Source organism: Physeter macrocephalus, chromosome 20, assembly GCF_002837175.3.
Source record: "Physeter macrocephalus isolate SW-GA chromosome 20, ASM283717v5, whole genome shotgun sequence".
NCBI lineage: Eukaryota > Metazoa > Chordata > Mammalia > Artiodactyla > Physeteridae > Physeter > Physeter macrocephalus.
The window spans coordinates 35,093,038-35,110,870 of NC_041233.1; the positions used below are offsets into that span (position 1 = coordinate 35,093,038).

The 17,833-nt window shown below is 56.0% G+C and overlaps 1 protein-coding gene across 1 annotated transcript in view; it reads right to left on the reverse strand.

Moving 5' to 3' along the window:
- GRID1 (glutamate ionotropic receptor delta type subunit 1) overlaps window positions 1-17,585 on the reverse strand; it is a 704,191-nt gene extending 686,606 nt beyond the window's left edge. The window contains exons 1-2 of the mRNA XM_024132152.3: window positions 17,489-17,585; window positions 15,088-15,243 (exon numbers count right to left, since the gene is read on the reverse strand). Of these exons, the coding sequence (XP_023987920.1) occupies window positions 15,088-15,243; window positions 17,489-17,567 (235 nt within the window). The 5' untranslated portion in view covers window positions 17,568-17,585. The remainder of the gene's footprint in view (window positions 1-15,087; window positions 15,244-17,488) is intronic.
- Between the last annotated feature and the right edge of the window lie 248 nt (window positions 17,586-17,833).

Here is a 17,833-nt window from a genome sequence, read left to right on the forward strand (position 1 = left end):
AAGGAGTCTGGGTGGCTCACATTTCTTCCTCGACCCCCCACCCCGCCTGCTTTCTCTGGCTGAAGTTAATAATTTTAAAGTAATTAAGTCCAGCACACCGTAACCGATTAAGTAAGGACTGCTGGTGGCCAGCAGAGCTGAGCAGCCTCACCTCTGCCTGAGCCCCTGTTTGGAGGGCAGCTGGGAGGGGGGCCTGATCCCAGGTCCAGCCCCCGGGGGCCTGACCACCACGTGGCAGAGATAAACCTCTCTGAGCAGCCAGCAACCTAATGAGACTGTCAGGGGACTTCTTAACGAGATTAGGTAGGGGCCGGGCTCTGCCGCACAGCACAGCGTGTGGAGGGTTTCTATTCAATTAGCCATTCAGCGTGGGGCAGATACTGCCCAGGAGGATGCAGGAGCCTCTGCCGATAAGGCAGCCCCCTGCTGGCACTCCTAGTTCTGCCATGACCAGCCCAGCCTCCCAGGGTCCGCGGGAGCCTGAGACAGTGTCCCCACCGGACAGAAGGGTGAGCAGAGCTGGCCCTCTGCTTTGCTGGGGCAAGCCAGGTCTCTGGCTGCCAACCCAGGACCCCTTCCCCTCCCCCTTGGAACCTGGGTGAGCTCCAGGGGTGGCCACAAGTGGGTCATCTGGAAGAAGGGGACAGAGATCCCCGCCCAAAACAGTTGTGTGTGGGGATAGGAAAGATCCCCTCACCCCAGGTGGAAAAGGCTGAGTCTGGGGCCAAGGCTACAGGTTGTGTCTACATATAAAGTGGGGGCCAAGTGTGTAAGGCCAAGACCCACTGCCCTGTCCCCTCCTGCAAATAGAGTTTGACAGCACGCACAGTAAGGGGCAGGACTGCGGACACCCCAGGACCTGCAGGAGGCCACAGGGCAGTGAGGTCCACCTCCTGGGGACCAGGCCCTGCCTCCCTTCGGGACTTGGGGGTGCAAAGGAAGGTCCAGGTCACACCACGCCCACAGGAACCTTCAGGACACCCAGTGGGGAGAGGGCTCAGGCCCCAGGTCCCCTGCCCCCTTCCCATCCCCCAGTCTCTGCCCCACCAGGCTGGCTCCCACCCTTCCCTCACTACCCCAAATGCCACCCACAGCTCAGCTCACCCTGCCCCATGCCTGAAACACAGGCTTCCATCACTCAAAGCCTCCTGGTCTTTGGGCTAGCACAAGTGCCCCTCACCCAGAAAGCCTTCCGGCCCTGCCTGGCCCCCATCCTGTCTGCTTCCCGCCACCCATAGGCACATCACAGAGCTCAGAGCCTGGCTCTTACCCTCCTAGTCCTGCCCGCCCCACAGAGCTTTCGAGTAAGCCAGGTCTGAGGTCTCCTGGAGCCCACTGTGTGGGAACGTCCTGTCACCAGGTGTGGTCCCAGGGCTTCCAGCCCAGTTCCAGTCCCAAGTGTCCTGTGGGCAGAGAAGCCCCACGCTGAGCAGCTGTTCCCACTTCCGGGGTGACACCACCCACCCAGGTCTGCTCTGCCCCTTCATCCTCAGCTTGGGGCTGGGGCAGTCCCAGTCCTGGCCAATCAGGGCACCCCACTCCACTGGCACCAGGACTGATTCCAGGAGGAGCCTGTCCCCATGCCAGGCCAAACAGCAGCAGTCCTGGGACACCTGTGAGACTCTTGTTAAACAGTCCCCCTCTTCCCGTGGGGACAGACCAGGGGGCTGGGCTGATTAGACATCAGCCTACAATAGCCTGGGGGCTCTGAGTGGATGGGGCTGCCTGGAAAGGAAGCCTGCCCAGGGGAAGGCAGGCACAGGGTGTGGAAAAGGAGGCGGTGTCCTGAGGACACCGTTTGGGCCCCTGGATCCAGCCATGCCTGAAGTTACCCAACGTCAGGCCTTTTCTATTACACGGCCTGATAAATATCCCTATTTGCTTAGGCCAGTACAAGTATTCCTGACACCCACCTGACTAACATAGAGCATGATTTCACACACTCAGCAGGAGTCCCTGATGTGAGGCTGCTAGGCGGTGGTATTTTCAGACGGTCCAACTTAGCAGTCCCACAAACACACCTGGGGGCAACAACTTCCTCCCAGGCCATGAGAGGCAGAAACTCTCCACATACCCCACAATGCTGTGCCCAGCCACCTTGTCACAGTCCCAGCGGGGTCCTCCAGACACACCCCTGGCAGGCCACCTGACAGGCTCCCCCAGGGAGGGGCTCAGTCCGTCTGCAGGGGTATGTCTGGGGGCGCGCCAGGACACACAGGCATGCACTCCCGTGTGTGTTTGCAGACCCACATGTGTACATGCCATCAATACAGTCAGACAGCCACTCAACAAACACTTGCTCCAGCCCTGCATGTGCTGGGAGTCCTGAGATGCAGAGCTCACAGGCCTCACAGGCACCCACTGAGACACAAGGGGAGACATGCAGGATGGCATGGCAGCCAAGAGAAGACCTCGCCCCAGCTAAGGGAGCAGAGCAGTCAAGGAAGGTCTCCTGAAGAGCATCCCAGAGGCAAGGTTGGAGCAGAGCACACATGTAGTCCCACCTAGCTGCACCCCGCCATCTAGAAGCTCCCCTGCAGCACTCGTCAGTACTGATCTGTGGGTGCTGCTACCCATCACAGACCCGCCATCTTCCCTTTCGAGAAGTCCATTTTCTTGGCAGGAGCTAAGGAGCCTGACACAGTCGGTCCTCTGAGCTACGCTCAGGCTTCTCCTGATGAGGTTTCCATCATTAACAACTACAGAGCTTCAAAGCCCCTTCAGCCCGAGCTCACCTGAAGGGTTCTAACTCCTGCTTCCTCCGAAGCCAACGTGTCAGGGGCGGCGGCTACATCCTCGTAAATGGGTGCTGTTCACCAGCTCCCGCAGGGGTGCTGGGGGGAGGGTTGGCAGTGCCCTCCCCTCCAAGATCAAGCTGCCAGGCTCACTGGTCCCAAACCTGCAGCCGCTCCTCCCTCTCCCAGCCCTTTTCCCTGCCCAAGTTTGGAAGAGGCAGTGGCTAGGACAACGTCATCCCCATTTCATACATGTGGAGACTGAGGCCACATGTCGGGGTGCGGCTCCCGAGCCCACCAGAGGATTCCCAGGTGAGAGACGAGGATGGAAACCCAGGTTCTGGCTCATGCCCAACACCCAGACAGCAGTCAGCCCACACAGCCCCCAAGGGCCAGCACCTGGAGCCCAAGGGGAATGTCTACTTCCCCTGGGCAGCCTCCCTTCCCTCACCACCCACTCCGATCCGCACAGGCACATCTCAGACTGGATGGACAGGCCAATGGCCCTGAGCCCCTGCCAGAGCAGCTCAGGCGGGGAAACGCCTTCCAGAAACGGGTCCTCCAAAACTATTTCCCGCTCCAGCCCATGAGCGTGAGAAACCCCTCCACTGTGACTGTACCCTTTGTGCTGGGCCTTGGAATCCCCCATGGAAGTGGCCACTGCCAGGGAGAGGCTATGGTATTTGCTCCTAGCATTTCTTGCCAGGAGAAAGATCTTCACATTTAGAAGCTGACCAGGAAGGAACAGCTGGCATAAGTAGGCCTCAGGTGGCAGGACAGGGCTGCTATAAATGCATCAAGCCTCCAGGCCCCACATGACATGGGACTCTGAGTGGTTCTGAGCATGAAGGCAGGACCACAAGCTTGAGGGGGCCTCAAAGAGCAGAGGTCTCGTGTGTCCATCTGTTCTGTCATCCATCCAGAGGCTTTTACTGAGCACCCATGACCAGCTGCACACCAGGCTTGGCTCTGGGAACCCAGCTATGGATGAGACAGACACTTCCCTGCCCACACAGACCTGAGGCTCCTCACAAATAAATTAATAACACAATTGCAGGTGAGGAAGCATGCAAAGAAGGAAAAGAAGGCTTTGATAGAGAATAAGAGGGGCCCTACTTGGAACCAAGGGGAGCCTCTCTGAGGAGGTGAGATCTGAGGAATAGCTGAGGCTGAGAAGGAGCCTATCATGTAAAGAGCCTTCCTGCTGGAGGGAACAGCATGTGCAAAGGCCCTGGGGTGGGAGCGTGCTTCAACTGTTGGAGACACAGGAAGAAAGTCAATGTGGCTGAAGCAAAGAGGTCAAGAGGAGTGGCAGCAGTGAAGCAAGTGAGCCCAGCCCCTGTTGTACTTGAGGGCTTGCAGGCTCTGGCAAGGAGTCTGGATTTTATTCTTAGTACTGCAGGGAGCCACTGAAGGGTTGCAGCAGAAGAGGGAGGTGACTGGATTGATTTTTCTGAGAGCTCTGGCTGCTACGTGGACAGAGGCCTGGAAGGGAGGAGGGCAGAGGCAGGTAACAGTGAGTAAGTGACCACAGGGATCCAGGCTGAGGCTGGGGAGATGGTGGTAGAGGTGGAGAGAACTGGACAAAGGCTGAGATAAAGGGAGGGTCATATGCATAGTGGGAGGGCAGGCAATGAACAAGGGGAATGCTGGCTCAGCTACCAATCCTTCGCGTTTCTGAAGCAATCCCTGCTTCGCTCTGCTCTCCATATGATCCCCGTGCTCCCTGGGGTGGTCCAGAGATGATGCTCATACAGCCCTGGGCACAGGTGTCAGTAGACACTGGGTATTGACAGACACCTCTGCTTTTTAACGGGCCATCACCAGGCGCCTATAGCAGACCACAGCTGCCAAGCTCACTGCATTCCTTCCCTCGGTGAGGTTCCTGGGCTGGCTCCCAGTGGCAGCTGGAACTGCGGCTCTTTCTGCCAAACGTGCCCAGGCAGCGTGGACATCTGCAACAGCCTCTTCATAGGCACACATGTACGTGCACAGACACACACACCCATGCACACACCTGCACACCCATATACTGGCACACACGGACACACACACACACACACACACACACACACACACACACAGGAAGGGGTGCTCGGCCCAGATTCCATGGCATGCCAGAGGACCCAAACCCCGCTGCTGCTGGACAGTCCCCCATCCTCGGCACTGCCTAACACACCACCCTCCCCTGGAGGCATGGCCACCCCCTGCCTGTCCCTTGAGGAACACTGGCCATAGGCGCCCTGTACAGCCCAGCTCTGCACTGTGGGTCATGCAGGGTCATGCCTCAGCCCTCAGAAGCCTTTATCCAGGATGTAGGCAAAGCCCCGAGCCAGCCCTGAGCTGCGGCTCCAGCCTGGGGCCCCGTGACAGGGAGAGATGCTCCCCCAGAGCTCTAGGCTTGGGCTGGCAGCCTACAGGACTTGGGGGCAGGCCATTGGATTGTTTGGGCTACCAGAGCCTGGGAGGGAGGGAGGGAGGGAGGGAGAGGCGAGAGAGGGCAGGTGCCCTGGGAACCACCCAGGACTAAGAAGGAGCAGCATCTGATGTCTGCGGCCATGACAGGGCAGGCAGCAAGGGTCTAAGGGCCGAGCCAAGTCAGGGCCTCCTCAGCGCTCGGCCCCGACCTCCTGAGATGGACACCACAAAGACGAGCAGCAGGGGCCTCGCCCAGTGCCCAGTTCAGGTCTCAGAGCTTTGAGCCCCGAGCCCAGACCAGGGCCCAGAGTGTGGCCCCTCCCTCCCTCCCAGGTCTCTGGGTGCTCAGACAGAGGATGGAAGAAAGCCCCCAGTTCCGGTTCAGGAACAGAGCCCGGGCAAGACCCAAAGCCTCTGCCTTTGTACCAAGCAGGAGGGGCTGCATGGGAATGGGAGAGCACGGAGATAGCCTGCCCGGCCAGGCCCAGGCCGAGTCTGCAGGGCCTCAGGCCACATCAGGGCGGGCACATGGCCAGGCTGAGCCAAGAGCTCCAGCCAAGGGGTGGGGGTGGAGATGGTGTCCCGCCAGCAGGGACCGTGTCTCTGCCCTGACCTGGGGTTTGGTAGCACCCAGGCAGGGCCCAGAGACCAAAGGGTGTCATGTACCCTTGGCAGATGAACAGGCGAACAGAGCAAATGGTGGCCAGGACACGGAGAGAACCAATGCCTACTTAGTATACTGTGTGTCACCACCCACACCCTCAGTGTGCCTCTGCCGGGCACCCCAGTGGGCTGCTGCGTGCCAACAGCCTCCTTCCTGCCAGGTGTAAGTCACCTCTCTAGATCCATCACCACAACCCCAACGTAGCCCACTTCACAGGTATTAAAACTGAGGCTTGGAGAAGACGAGTGACCTCTCAAGACCACACAGCTAATCAGTCACAGAGCTGGGATTTGAACCCGTACCTGCCTGACCTCTTTCCACCAAAAAGAGCAAGTTATGGGTACTATGGCCAGCTGCTCAGGGGCTGGGCCAGGCTGGCTGGATTCGGGCCACTCTGTGCACTCAGAACAGCAAGGCTGCAGCAAGATTGCAATTCCGTGCAGCGACGGTCTACAGGTTCCCGGAGCCCCAGCCCACACTGGTGGCTCCAGGCAGCCTCCACGTAAACCACGTCATCGACAGCAACCTGCCTACATGCTCTCCTGGGACACCAGCAAGGCCAGGATCAACTCCAAGCCACCCTAAATAGGGCAGGGGTTGGGAAAGCCCGCCCAGCCCAGGTCAGAAAGTGGAAGGAGGCCAAGAGCCCCCTGGGACCACTCAGGCTGGTACTATAGCAACCATCCCAACCTCTGTGCTTGGCCCTTGGCTGGGCATTGTAGTACATTTCCTCAGCTGACCATCACAGTGTCCTCTGTGTCGTCATTCCCATCTTCCAGTCGAGGAAACTGAGGTAACCTGCCCAGAGTCGGACAGCAGAGCAGGGACGGGAACCCCAGTCTGTGCGTGAGATCAACAGGACTCCTTCTGCACCCAATTCGGCTTGTAGGCACCATGTCTAATCTCACGCAGAGGCATGGGAGGGCCAGGCTGAGCTCTGGCTGGGAACAGGCACAGGGAAGGCAGAGACGGAGCTACAGTGTCTAGCTGCCTCTGGTGGGTCTGGAGAAGAACTAATGTAAGGGAAGTAAACTAGGCAGACAGGACTAGCCAGAGCCACATACTCCAGATCTGGCTCGAGGAGGAGGTGCAGCCTGGAATAAGGACTGCCCTGGGCCCCAACTGACAGCCCCTGGCTTCACCCACTGGGAGCCTGCCCTGCCCAGATCGGGGCCAGAAACAGATAGAAGAGAGCCATCTAACCACCTCCCAGCTACCTTGCCTGTGCTTCAGGCCCGGAAGGGAGAACCCTGGGTCTTTCTCTCCCAACCGGCGGCCATCAGCCAGGAAACTGGCTGTTTACAGGCTGGAAGGAAGGTCTTAGGAGAACCCAACTGATGGGATATTGGACACAGACCCAGCTGCCTTCCTGGGTCCCATGCCTGTCAGAGAGGCCAGACTCCAGAGAAGGGAGCTGTCACAGGCCAGCCCATGGCAGAGATGAGTCTCCACTCCAGCCCAATGCCTTAGCAAAAGAGAGAGAGCTGCTGCTGTGGTGGAAGGGAGGGGTGAGGAGAGCACTGGGAGGAGGCAGGGGGTGTCTGCAGAAGAAACAGGGCCACAGGGAGTCCTGCTGAGTCCACAGGAAACCCAGACTTGCTTAAGTCCAGCTGTGGGGGCCACTGGTGCTGGTGCCACAATAGCCAATCTTCACCTCATTCCTTAGGAAGCACTGAGCCCAAGTCTTCTTGGGAGAGCTGGGCCCATCCAGGCCCTAGTTCACAGAGGAAAAGGTTGGTAGACACAGACTGGCTCTCTTCTGAGAGCCTGGCGGGGCTGGAGACCCAGGCTTCCTGACGTCCCCCTACACCAAAGGGCTGCCTGGTGCTTTCTGGAGCAGAGAGACAAGTAAATGAGTGGGCAAAGGGCAACTGATGGGAGCCATGGATTTGGTCCAACCAGGATCCAATACCTAAAATTCTATTTGTTTTTTTTGTTTGTTTCTTTTGTTTTTGTTGTTGTTTTAACGAGTCGCCAAGGAAATGGGAGGGTTGTTTTGACATGACCTGAGTAGTAGATATTTGTGTCATTCACCAACTATTTCCAGTTCTCTCTCTCTCTTTCCATAGTATGTCTGTGCTTCCTGGATCCCTTACAACTGGCTGGAACCACATGACTAGTTCTGGTCAATAAATTATAAGTAGAAGTGACATGTGTCACATCCAGGCAGAGACCCCTAGAGCTCTCTTTCCCTCTGGCACAGCAACTAGCAATATTCAAGCTGAGTGACCATGATGAGCCAAGCTCCAAGCTGACACGTAGCATGAGCAGGAGATAAGTTTGTGTTATGTTAAGCCACTAGACTTGGAGAGTGTTTGTTATGATGGCATAACTTAGTCTATCCTGACTGATACAAAGGGAACCACAGAACAAAACCAAAGGGTAGGAACAAATAGGCACTTGTGGCCAAGTCTAAAAAGATTCATATCCAGGTTATCAGACTGGGTTAGAAACGGTTTGGGAACAAGCAGTACAGACTCAATGTTCCAAGTTTTTAGGTGACAGAATTTTCTGGGTAGTGAAAAGGCCAAGTAAAGAGAGAAGATGGCTGATATAGGGGCCAAGGCAAGGGGATTTTTGACCTGGCAACTACAAGAATTTGGAAAGAGTCTGTCTGCCCTCACAAGATGTGGCTTTCAATGTTAAGGGATAGCCTTAGCTATCCTCCAAGAGAAACCTGGACAAATGGCCCCAACGTGCTGCTCTAGACAGGAAGGTTGTTAAAGTTCCCATGTCACCAGGAATGGGAATAGCAGCAGCTTGGAGGCAGCATGAGGAAAAGTGTCTCACTAGACCCATGGCCTCCAACCCACATGCCTGGCATGAGATGCCCATCTGTTCACTGCCAGTTAAGTCCAACCTCCCAAACTGGGGGCAAGGCTACGGCAATAGGGATACTAAAAGGGAGCCTCTGGAACCCATTAAACATGAGGATGTGGGGAGGGCAGGAGCAGTCTATGAAGAGAGAGTGTGTGTGTTTGGACACACAAGAGTGACCCTAGAATGAAGGACAGCTCTGAAGCCCGGTAGTCCAGCTGAGGGAAGATGGCAGTTATTCTTTTACATAGACACAGGCTTGTGAGAAATCCAGAGAGGGGACTAGATGGTTCCCTGTCCCCAGCCCAACTTTAGTGAGTGGCCATCAGCACCTGCAGCCATGGCCACAGCCATCTTATGGCTTGAAACATCCCTGGCAGAAGACCCTGTGTGTCAGCTGAGAAAGACTGACCTTTGTAGGGACCCCACCTACAAAGGGTCCTTTGTAGGGACCCTCACCTTGTGCTCTAGGTGAGTGGGATGGAGGGTGGGGAGAAGAGGGGGGGGTCTGAAGAACCTGGACTGGAAGAAATGGAGGTCATGGACCTGCACGGTGGCACAGACTTACAGTCTAGCTATTCACAAAGCAGATTCCTCTAAGGAATCTAAGGAACCTAATTCCTCTAAGGAATTCCTCTAAGGTTCTAAGGAACCTCCTTAGGCACAAGCAGCTTGCAGGCCCCAGGAAGGAAGTCAGTGTGTCATTGGAGAGCACAGGGAAGTCTGTAGAGGCCTGAAGACTTACAGTGTGCCACCTCCAGAGCGAGTCTGAAAGACAGGGAAACATGGCCATATGCCCCAAGTGACAAGAGGATGCTACCCAGTAAGCAAAAGTGCAGCCAACCGAGCGGAAGAAAGGGAAGGGTCACGATGTGCACTGCCTACAACAGGCACCTGCCAGGTGTGCCAACACGGTAGCAGAAAAATGGCCCACAAACACATGCACATCCTAATCCCTGGACAGTGAATATGCTAGGCTACATGGCAAAAGAGAAGCAAGGCTGCAATGGAATTAAGGTTGCAAATGGAATTAATTAACTGATTTGAAGACAGGGAGATAGGCCTGGATTATCCCAGTGGGCCCAATGTAATCACAAGGGTCCTGGGAGGAGGGAGACAGAAGAACCAGAGGAGTGGGTGTGAGGACAGAAGTGACTTGCTGTGAGAAGGCCCCCACCCACCATCGCTGGCTTTAAAGATGGAGGAAGGGGGCCAGGAGCTAAGGAAGGCAGGCAGCCTCTGGAAGCTGAAAAGGCAAGGAAATGGATTCTCTCCTAGAGCCTCCGGAAGGAATCAGCACTGCCAACACTTTGATTTTAACCAAGGGAGAACCACATCAGGCTTCTGACCTGCAGAACTGTAAGATAATACATTTCCGTTTTGTTGTTGTTGCTGTTGTTTGTTTGTTGTTTGTTCTGGCCGCACCACACAGGCTTGTGGGATCTTAGTTCCCCAACCAGGAATTGAACCCGGGCCCTCAGCAGTGAAAGTGCCAAGCCCTAACCACTGGACCGCCAGGGAATTCCCTACATTCCCATTTTTAACCAGCAAAGTTGTGGTAAAATTTGTTTCGGCACCAAGAGAAAAAGTATGCAGCTGAGTGGATGGGAATGATAGTGTGGGCCTGAAAGCATCTTTAATGACTCTAACATCACACTCAGGGAAATGCTGACAGTATGTCCCAGGCAGGGACCTATAACGCCGTTATCAGGGAGAACAGTGGGTCTGCCAGCAGAGGCTGCAAAAATACAGCCTCAGCGGGACCTGTAATTCTGAAGGGAAGTCAAGGAAGACACCAGAGGCATCAAAGCTCAAGGAGGGAAACCATCTAGCAGATGTCATAGAGTATAAGGGGCAGGGTGACCACGTAGGAGTGACCAGTATAATATGAGCAAGACCATCAGATGGACACCACCAAGCTCACTGTGCTTTATTTTCCTCTTATTTCATTGTTTCATTGTTGTATTCTGTGAACACCAAGCTATACTTGGGTGATTTTTACCTTGTCTTCCTAAAACACTTTTGTGCTTATTGCAACTAAAAGGAATAATGCATCACATATATTCCCTTTTTCTTCCTCTTCCCTAAATTGTTATCTTTCCACTCTGTGACAGATATATCTACAGCATAACCAATAACTCAAGTCTTTTACTTACAGTAAAAGATAATACTGTGAACAGAAGAGACTCATGTTCAGGCAGTTCTTTTATGCATTTATGCATTTATATAAGCCTCTCCTTGAGCAGGTACTTTAAAGCAACATGAAATTTTTTTATTTAACAAATTAATATCTCTTCTAGTATCTAGAAGACAAATTTTCACACTTATTGTTAATATGGACTTTGCCAACTAAATCTAAGATACAACCTTTTAGAGATTTAAATACCATTTCTGTGTTATCATTTGCTAAATCCTCACCAAATGCATATTTTATTTAAAAGTGATCCAATCTTTTACATAAACTGACCAACTGCCTCAAAAGGTAGCTTGTAAGAAGCTTGTATGGATACAAAATCAGCCTGAAGAAACTGCAGGTATAAATCTTAGGACCAACAAGCCAAAGTAGAGTTTCTAGTTTTCTTCCTTAAATACTTAAGCATATCTCAACATAAATGTTTGCATTTTTTAAAAAAAGTTGTTTTGGATATTGAAAATATATGCAGCCATTAAAAGTAATGTTTACAAATAGTTCATAGTGATTTCAAAAAAAGCCAATGATATGTTAAATGAAAATATATATATATATATATATATATATATACACACAGCTGAACAGAATAGGAATTCTCAGCACTTATGAAATTCAGTGCGTGAAAAAAGACTAGAAGGAAAGAACAGTGGTAGAATTCCAACGATTTTGTTCTGTCTCTTGATGCTTTCCTGTACCTTCCACATTTTATATAATGAGCATGCGTTGCCCTTTTCCTTTTTTACATTTTTAAATTAATTCATGCTCATTGTAGCAAAGCATTTCTTTTATAATCAGGAGGGAAAAAGTTAAGCAAAAAGCTGAAAATGAAAAGGTCAGTTAGGGTCTGCTCTCAAGGAATTCACTAGCTTAAGCAATGGTGCAGCTGAAAATAACAGCCTCAGGAGAAGCTGAGATGGATTCACAGTTGGTCAAGAAATGGAGAGGGAATTCATGTTTACTGAACACCTACTGCAGGCCTTCTGCAGACAATTCATACATGTCTCATCTCATTTAATCCTCACAATAATTCCAGGAGGTAGGTACTGTGATTGTTCCCTTTCAAAAGATATGTGAACAGAAGCTCAGAACAGGGCCAGGCCTCTTCCAAAATCACACTGCACATGAGGCAAGCAAGATTTGAACCCAGTTTCTTGGGCTCCAAGAACTAAGATCTTATTCCTGCATGGTGCTACCTCTCAAGCCAAAATGGGGCAGCATCACTTCAAGCCCAATTCCACCTCGGGGGTCAGGGGGTTGTCATTGGGAGCTCACCCTATCCATGATGGAGACTGAACCCCAGTCTGCCTTTGCCCTCATCCTTGGCCATGCCCCAGCCAAGAAGTCCTTTCCTTTCCCATCCGAGCTGTATCTACCACCCATGTCCTGCTGCTGTGACTGTCCAAGCCCAGGAGAGAGATGAGATATCTATCAAGCAGGGCTAAGCCATGGGATGGACAGCACCCCACAGAGCACAGAAGGAAGGACACCCAGCCAGCTGTGCGCCTGCTGCGCCAAGCCTCAGGCCACGGAGGAGGAGCCTCTGCGCCTGGCTCTGTACTCCCTGAGGCTCTCGAGGAGTCCCATCCCTGGTAACATCCCAGGGCTTCAAAAGGTCATGGGATAACAATGTGAATTTCTGCCCACGCGGCTGATCAGTTGAAAGCATGCTAACTTTAACCCGCACACACCCTCTGGGCAGAGGGTAGCCCAACACCACCTGGTCAGTATTCCTCTACCTGGACAACTGTCAGCCATCAGCTTCCAATTCTCTAGTTCTGGATGTACGCACACACTCACTCACACCCTTCCAAGACTGTGTCAGCCTGCCATGCTTGGAGCCTGAGACATTCTTCCAGTTATAAAAATAGAGAAACTGAGACCCAGAAAAGGTCCCTGGGTGGAGCCCTGTGTCTCCAGAACAAAGTTGCATTAGGGCTTGAAGGCTGAACGGCCCATAGCTCTGTTTTATTTGGCTTGTACTGTGTTGTTCAAATTGTTTGATTAGTCGAGAACAGTTAGAAATCAGGTTTTACTTTAAAGTCCAGATTTGGGGCTCCTCTTTAAAAAAAAAAAAATCAGCCCATTTATAACACTAGGATTTTTCATTCCCAAATAGTAAAGTCAGCTGAAGCTATGGAACATCTGCTCCTTTTGACAGAGGTGACCTCTCCAGACCCCACACTCCAGTTTCTTCCAGGCCCAGCTGCCCAGTTCACCCATGTGTGTTACCTGCCTGAGACTGTAACCCTGGACAAGAGCATTACCTTCCGTCTCTGGGGACCTGCTGCTGGAGGAGGGCGGGGGAAGGGGGCCAATGGGCATCATCTGGAGCAAAATGAATGAGCATGGAATACTCAACACAGTGGAGAGGAAGTCAATGGAAACAAGGTATGTCAACAGAGAAGGTGGAAGAGCCAAACTGCCATGGCGAACTCAGGCGGCATCCCTATCACATGTGAGCTCCCTGGGGCAGGAACTAGGTGCTACCCAGCTGTGTCCTCAGCTCCCAAGCACAAAGAATGAATGTCCACAGAGACAAGTGTATGGGGACAGTGCCAAGGGAGCATGAGGCATTGTGAAAATTGTAGCATGTAACTGGAAAAGCCTGTGTCACCACGGATTCCCACCCCAGCTAGGGTCATTCCTGCCTAAGGAGGTCCCACCCTCCCCTGGCTAGAGCCCACCCCAAGCACATGCAACAGTTGTGATGAGGGCATACTGAAAAAAAAGTCCAAGGGCAGGGCATGTGGGGGCAGGGACTGCAGGTAGGACATGATCAGACAGCAAAGAAGGACAGGGATTCCTTCCCTCATACCTCAATGAACATCAGACATCTGCCAGGGCTGGGAGTGGCAGCTCCCCTGACAGACAACACCAGCCTCACCCCACTCACCACCACCCCCAAAGCACATCCAGACCTCCAGGTTTTCACAACTACCTCAAGACATCCTTGGACTTTCAGGCCCCAGAGCTGGGCCTTCTCCCTCCTCTGCAAGAAGAGCAGACTCCCCAAAACCTCCTTCCAGCATCAAGTTCTCCCCAGCACCAGTTCTGACCTTCTGGACCCAGACCAGAGCCTTCACTGAGTCACCCTTTCCTTGGAGATACAAGAAAACCAGCAGCCAACATATAACCTAGAGCCTGAGGAGGGCTCTGGGCCCAGGGGCAGGGAGAGGGTAACTTGCCTGGAGCCCTCAGCCAGCCCACCTCCTCCCTACACCGACCCACTGTCCTGTCTGTTCCTGCTGGGAGGAATCCGGCCACCAGCTGTGGCCTCTGTCCTCAATACTCCTGGGCGAGGGCCTCAGAGTCAAAGCCTTGGATATATGGAGCTAGGAGAAACCATGGATATGGGGGCAGAGGAGAGAAAAGGGGCCCTGGGCCAGGCAGATATCAGGGGCAGTGAGCGCCTTAGTCTCTGATAAGGAAGCAGGCATCGTGGGAGAGATACCTGAGGCCCAGGGCCCAGGCTCAAGCCAGGTGGGAGGTGAGCGAATGAGAGAGGAGGGAAGAGCAGAGGGGGCTTCTGCGCTTAGCCTCGCACTTGTTGCCTCTGCCTGCGGACCGAGTTTGCGGACTACGGCGGCCCAGGCTCGGGCTAGGATTTCCCCGCAGCCTGGCCTGGCCCAAACTCCGCTGCTTTTCTGGTCAAACAGCGCCCACCTTCGGCCCGGGCGGGGACGCCTCCGCCCACGGCGGGGACCGCGAGGGAGAACGGCTCCTCCAAACCCGGAGGAGGAGCTCGGCCGGCCGAGAGAAACGCCAACCGAGGCACAGAGGGGCCTCGAGGCGAGAGACGCTGCGCATTCACGGGCTTGGGCGCCACACGCTCCTCGCTCCTCGGTTGATAGCGAAGAAGACACTGGCCCATCCAGGTCAGGGGAGGTGCACCAACACAGGTACCCTGCTCGCAGACACACCCACCCACACTCAAACAACACAGACAGCCCTAAGCCACACACGCCTGCGCGGCTCATAGACGCGCCCACCCAGTTGGAAAGGAGCCGCACAAGCCCGAGACACGCCCCGCAAGGAGCCCAGCTCCCCGCTCACAAGCTCTCCGCTCCAGCCCCGCAGCGCAAGGCACTCCCGCACCACTGCTTTGGTGGGCCAGGGAGGGAGCGCGCACCGTGCGCGGCACCGTGACTGCCCAGGCACACAGGGAACCCTGCGTGGCTCAGCCCTTCGCGACCCTGCAGGGGTCCAGCGCTGCTGGCAGGCCCCCGCCCCGTTAGCCCTGGGCATGGCGGCCGGCCACTCACCTTCCTGCACGGCCTGGAAAGGATTGTTGGCCTCGATGACCTTGATGGAGTAGGTGATCTTCTCGCTCTGCAGGATGTCATCGTTGAGGCTCAGGTCGGATACGGCCAGCTGGAACACCCTGTCGTCCTTGGCCGCGTTCTCCTCGAAGATGGCACCTGGAGGAGAGGAGGGGTCAAGACTAGGCCTAGAGAGGGGCTCTTCCCCACCCCACCCCTATCCCAGCCTTGGCCCTCTGGTCATGGTGCTGGCAGGACTGCAGGTTGCCAGGTGGCAGGACTTCTGGGCTGCGGTTTCAGCCTGATAGGATAGTTTAAGGCTCTCCTCAGTCCCCCAACACAGAAATACGCCCCCCAAATATTCCAACACAGTCGACATGAGTTACACATGCACATGGCACATGCTGCCGCCAGGTCACACCAGTGTCTCACAACCAAACCACCTCATGTATCAACCATGCCCCCACATAATGGACTGAGCCAAGCTGTTGTGACCTCAGGCAGCACCTAAGTGCCCTGACATGGCCCCATGAGTCCTATCCCAGGAGCCACAAAGTTCCCCAGCAGGCAAGCGTCCCCAGCCCCAATCCCAAAATGGAACAATGATTTCCTTCTGCCCTGCGCACCACCCTCTGCCAAGAGCTAAGCAAGCAGGTCCACAGTGGCTCTCCTATGCCAGGGGGCTTCTTTACGCAGGGGCCTTTGATAACCGATGACAGGCAAACAGACAGCTCAGTCCCAGCCTGGCTCCCTGGGCTCTGCCTCCTGCTTTCCATCCCTCCCCACTTCTTCTCCTGCTGTGTACATTGGGAGGGGGCGGGGGGGGGCGGGGTAGGAGGATGTCCCTAGACCCTTTGCCTTCTAATGCAGCAGGGCTGAGTAGCCCAGAAGGAGCCGCTCTTAAAAGGGCTTTCTAGAACCATGAACAGCTCCTCTGGGGCGGCCTCCGGCTGGCCCTTTGCGCTCTTAGCACCACCGTGGCCGACTCTCAGCGCTTGAAGCCGAGATCGGAGGGAATCACCGAACCTGGCCCTGCAGCCTGGACAACTCCGGAGTCCTCCCCCCTCACTAGGCCCTGAGGGTCACCACAGTCCCAGGGCTGGGCCCAGTGATCCCCCGAGCTGGGGGCTGGGCAGGAGGAGGGAGGTCCCGTTCCACGCTACACCCAGAGCCGCCGCAATGCTGACCGAGAGACCCAAGCGCCCCACCAACCTCCACCACCATTGGGAAGCAGGTTTGGTCCCGGCCCCTGACCCCTGCAGGGGGATTGCAGCGCACCAAGCCCAGGCCTAGTCCCTGACCACCCATCACACCCCTGCCTCGCCTGTCCCATCATCCCTGCCTTCTCACACCTCCCAACCCCCCAGCCTCTGTGGGCTCGCTGGTCTTTCCCAACTTCCGGAAAAGCGACTGCAGACGGGCTCCCCAAAAGCAACCGCTGTCAGTCCCCCAGCCCGGACCAACTTTCTGGGATTTCTTCCCTGCTGCTACCAACTCCCACACACTCCCCATCGGCGACGCGCCCCCTCCTCTGCTCCTCTATCTCGTCTTCTCTCCTCTGCTGGTTCTCTCCCTCCATCGGTCTCTTCCCGCTCAGCGCGCGCATACACACACTCCCCACACACACCACACCACGGCCCAGGCTTCTTCCCTGATTCCCACCACCCAGACCATGTGCCGGCCCCCAAGACTTGGGCCACAGGAAACTCTGGGACTGTCCAGGATTGGGCTGCTGTCGCCACAGCCAGATACACACACACACACACACACACACACACATATACAGAGAGGTACACAGACACACACCAGAGAAACAGGCAGACACTGTGTCCACTCTAACAGGCTGACAGTCATGCACGCACCAACACAGGCTCCGATGGCCCCATACACCCCAACGCCCTCTCGCAGTGACACCAACACGGAGCCACAGGCGCACACAGAGACACACGCTGACAACACCCACCCACCCACATTCACGCACGGTTCCGGTCGGGCCTCTTCAATCCTGCCCTGCCAACTTGGCGAGACCCCGGGCCCTGCCCGCCTTCGGCCCCCGCTGCTCTGAGCTGCGCCTAAGGGCTGGCCCTACCCCGCCGACGGCCCCGCCAGGGGCGCGGGTCTGGACTTGCGCCTAGCCCCGGATTTCCCGCAGCCGCGGCCCTAAGTGTCGGCAGAGGCCGCGGGGCCCCGCGGGGGGGATTGGAGCCCCGGGGAGCAGCGGGAGCCCGCGGGAGCGCGGCGCGGCCCGTGCACATCTCCTCCGCGGGGCGGCGCGGAGCGGCCCTTCGGGGGAGCACCGCCCGCCGAGCCCCTCGGCCCAGGGAACAGCCAAGTTTGGACGCCGCGCACCCCCCGCGCCGCTGGGGCCCCCGCCCAGCCTTGGCCCCGCGCCCGCCGCGCTCACCGATGTGGATGATGGAGTCGGCCCGCACCGACACGCACTGGCATATCCAGGGGAGAAGCCACAGCGTCAGCGCTTCCATGTCCCCCGGGCGCGCGGCTCATCCGCCCGGGCCCGGGGCGAGGCCGAGGGCAGCGCGGAGCGGGGAGGCGCCGGTCCGGGTGCAGTCCCGGGCCGCTCCCCGGGAGAGCCAAGCCCGCCCGTGCGTCTTTCCCCGCGCGCCCGCCCCTGCGCCCGCCCCAGTCCAGCCCAGCCCAGCGCGGTCGGGCTCCCGCTCCCGCTCCGCTGGTGGCTGCGGCGGCGCTGGCGGCCCGAGCCCAGGCCGGCGCGGCGGGGGCGGCCGGCGGC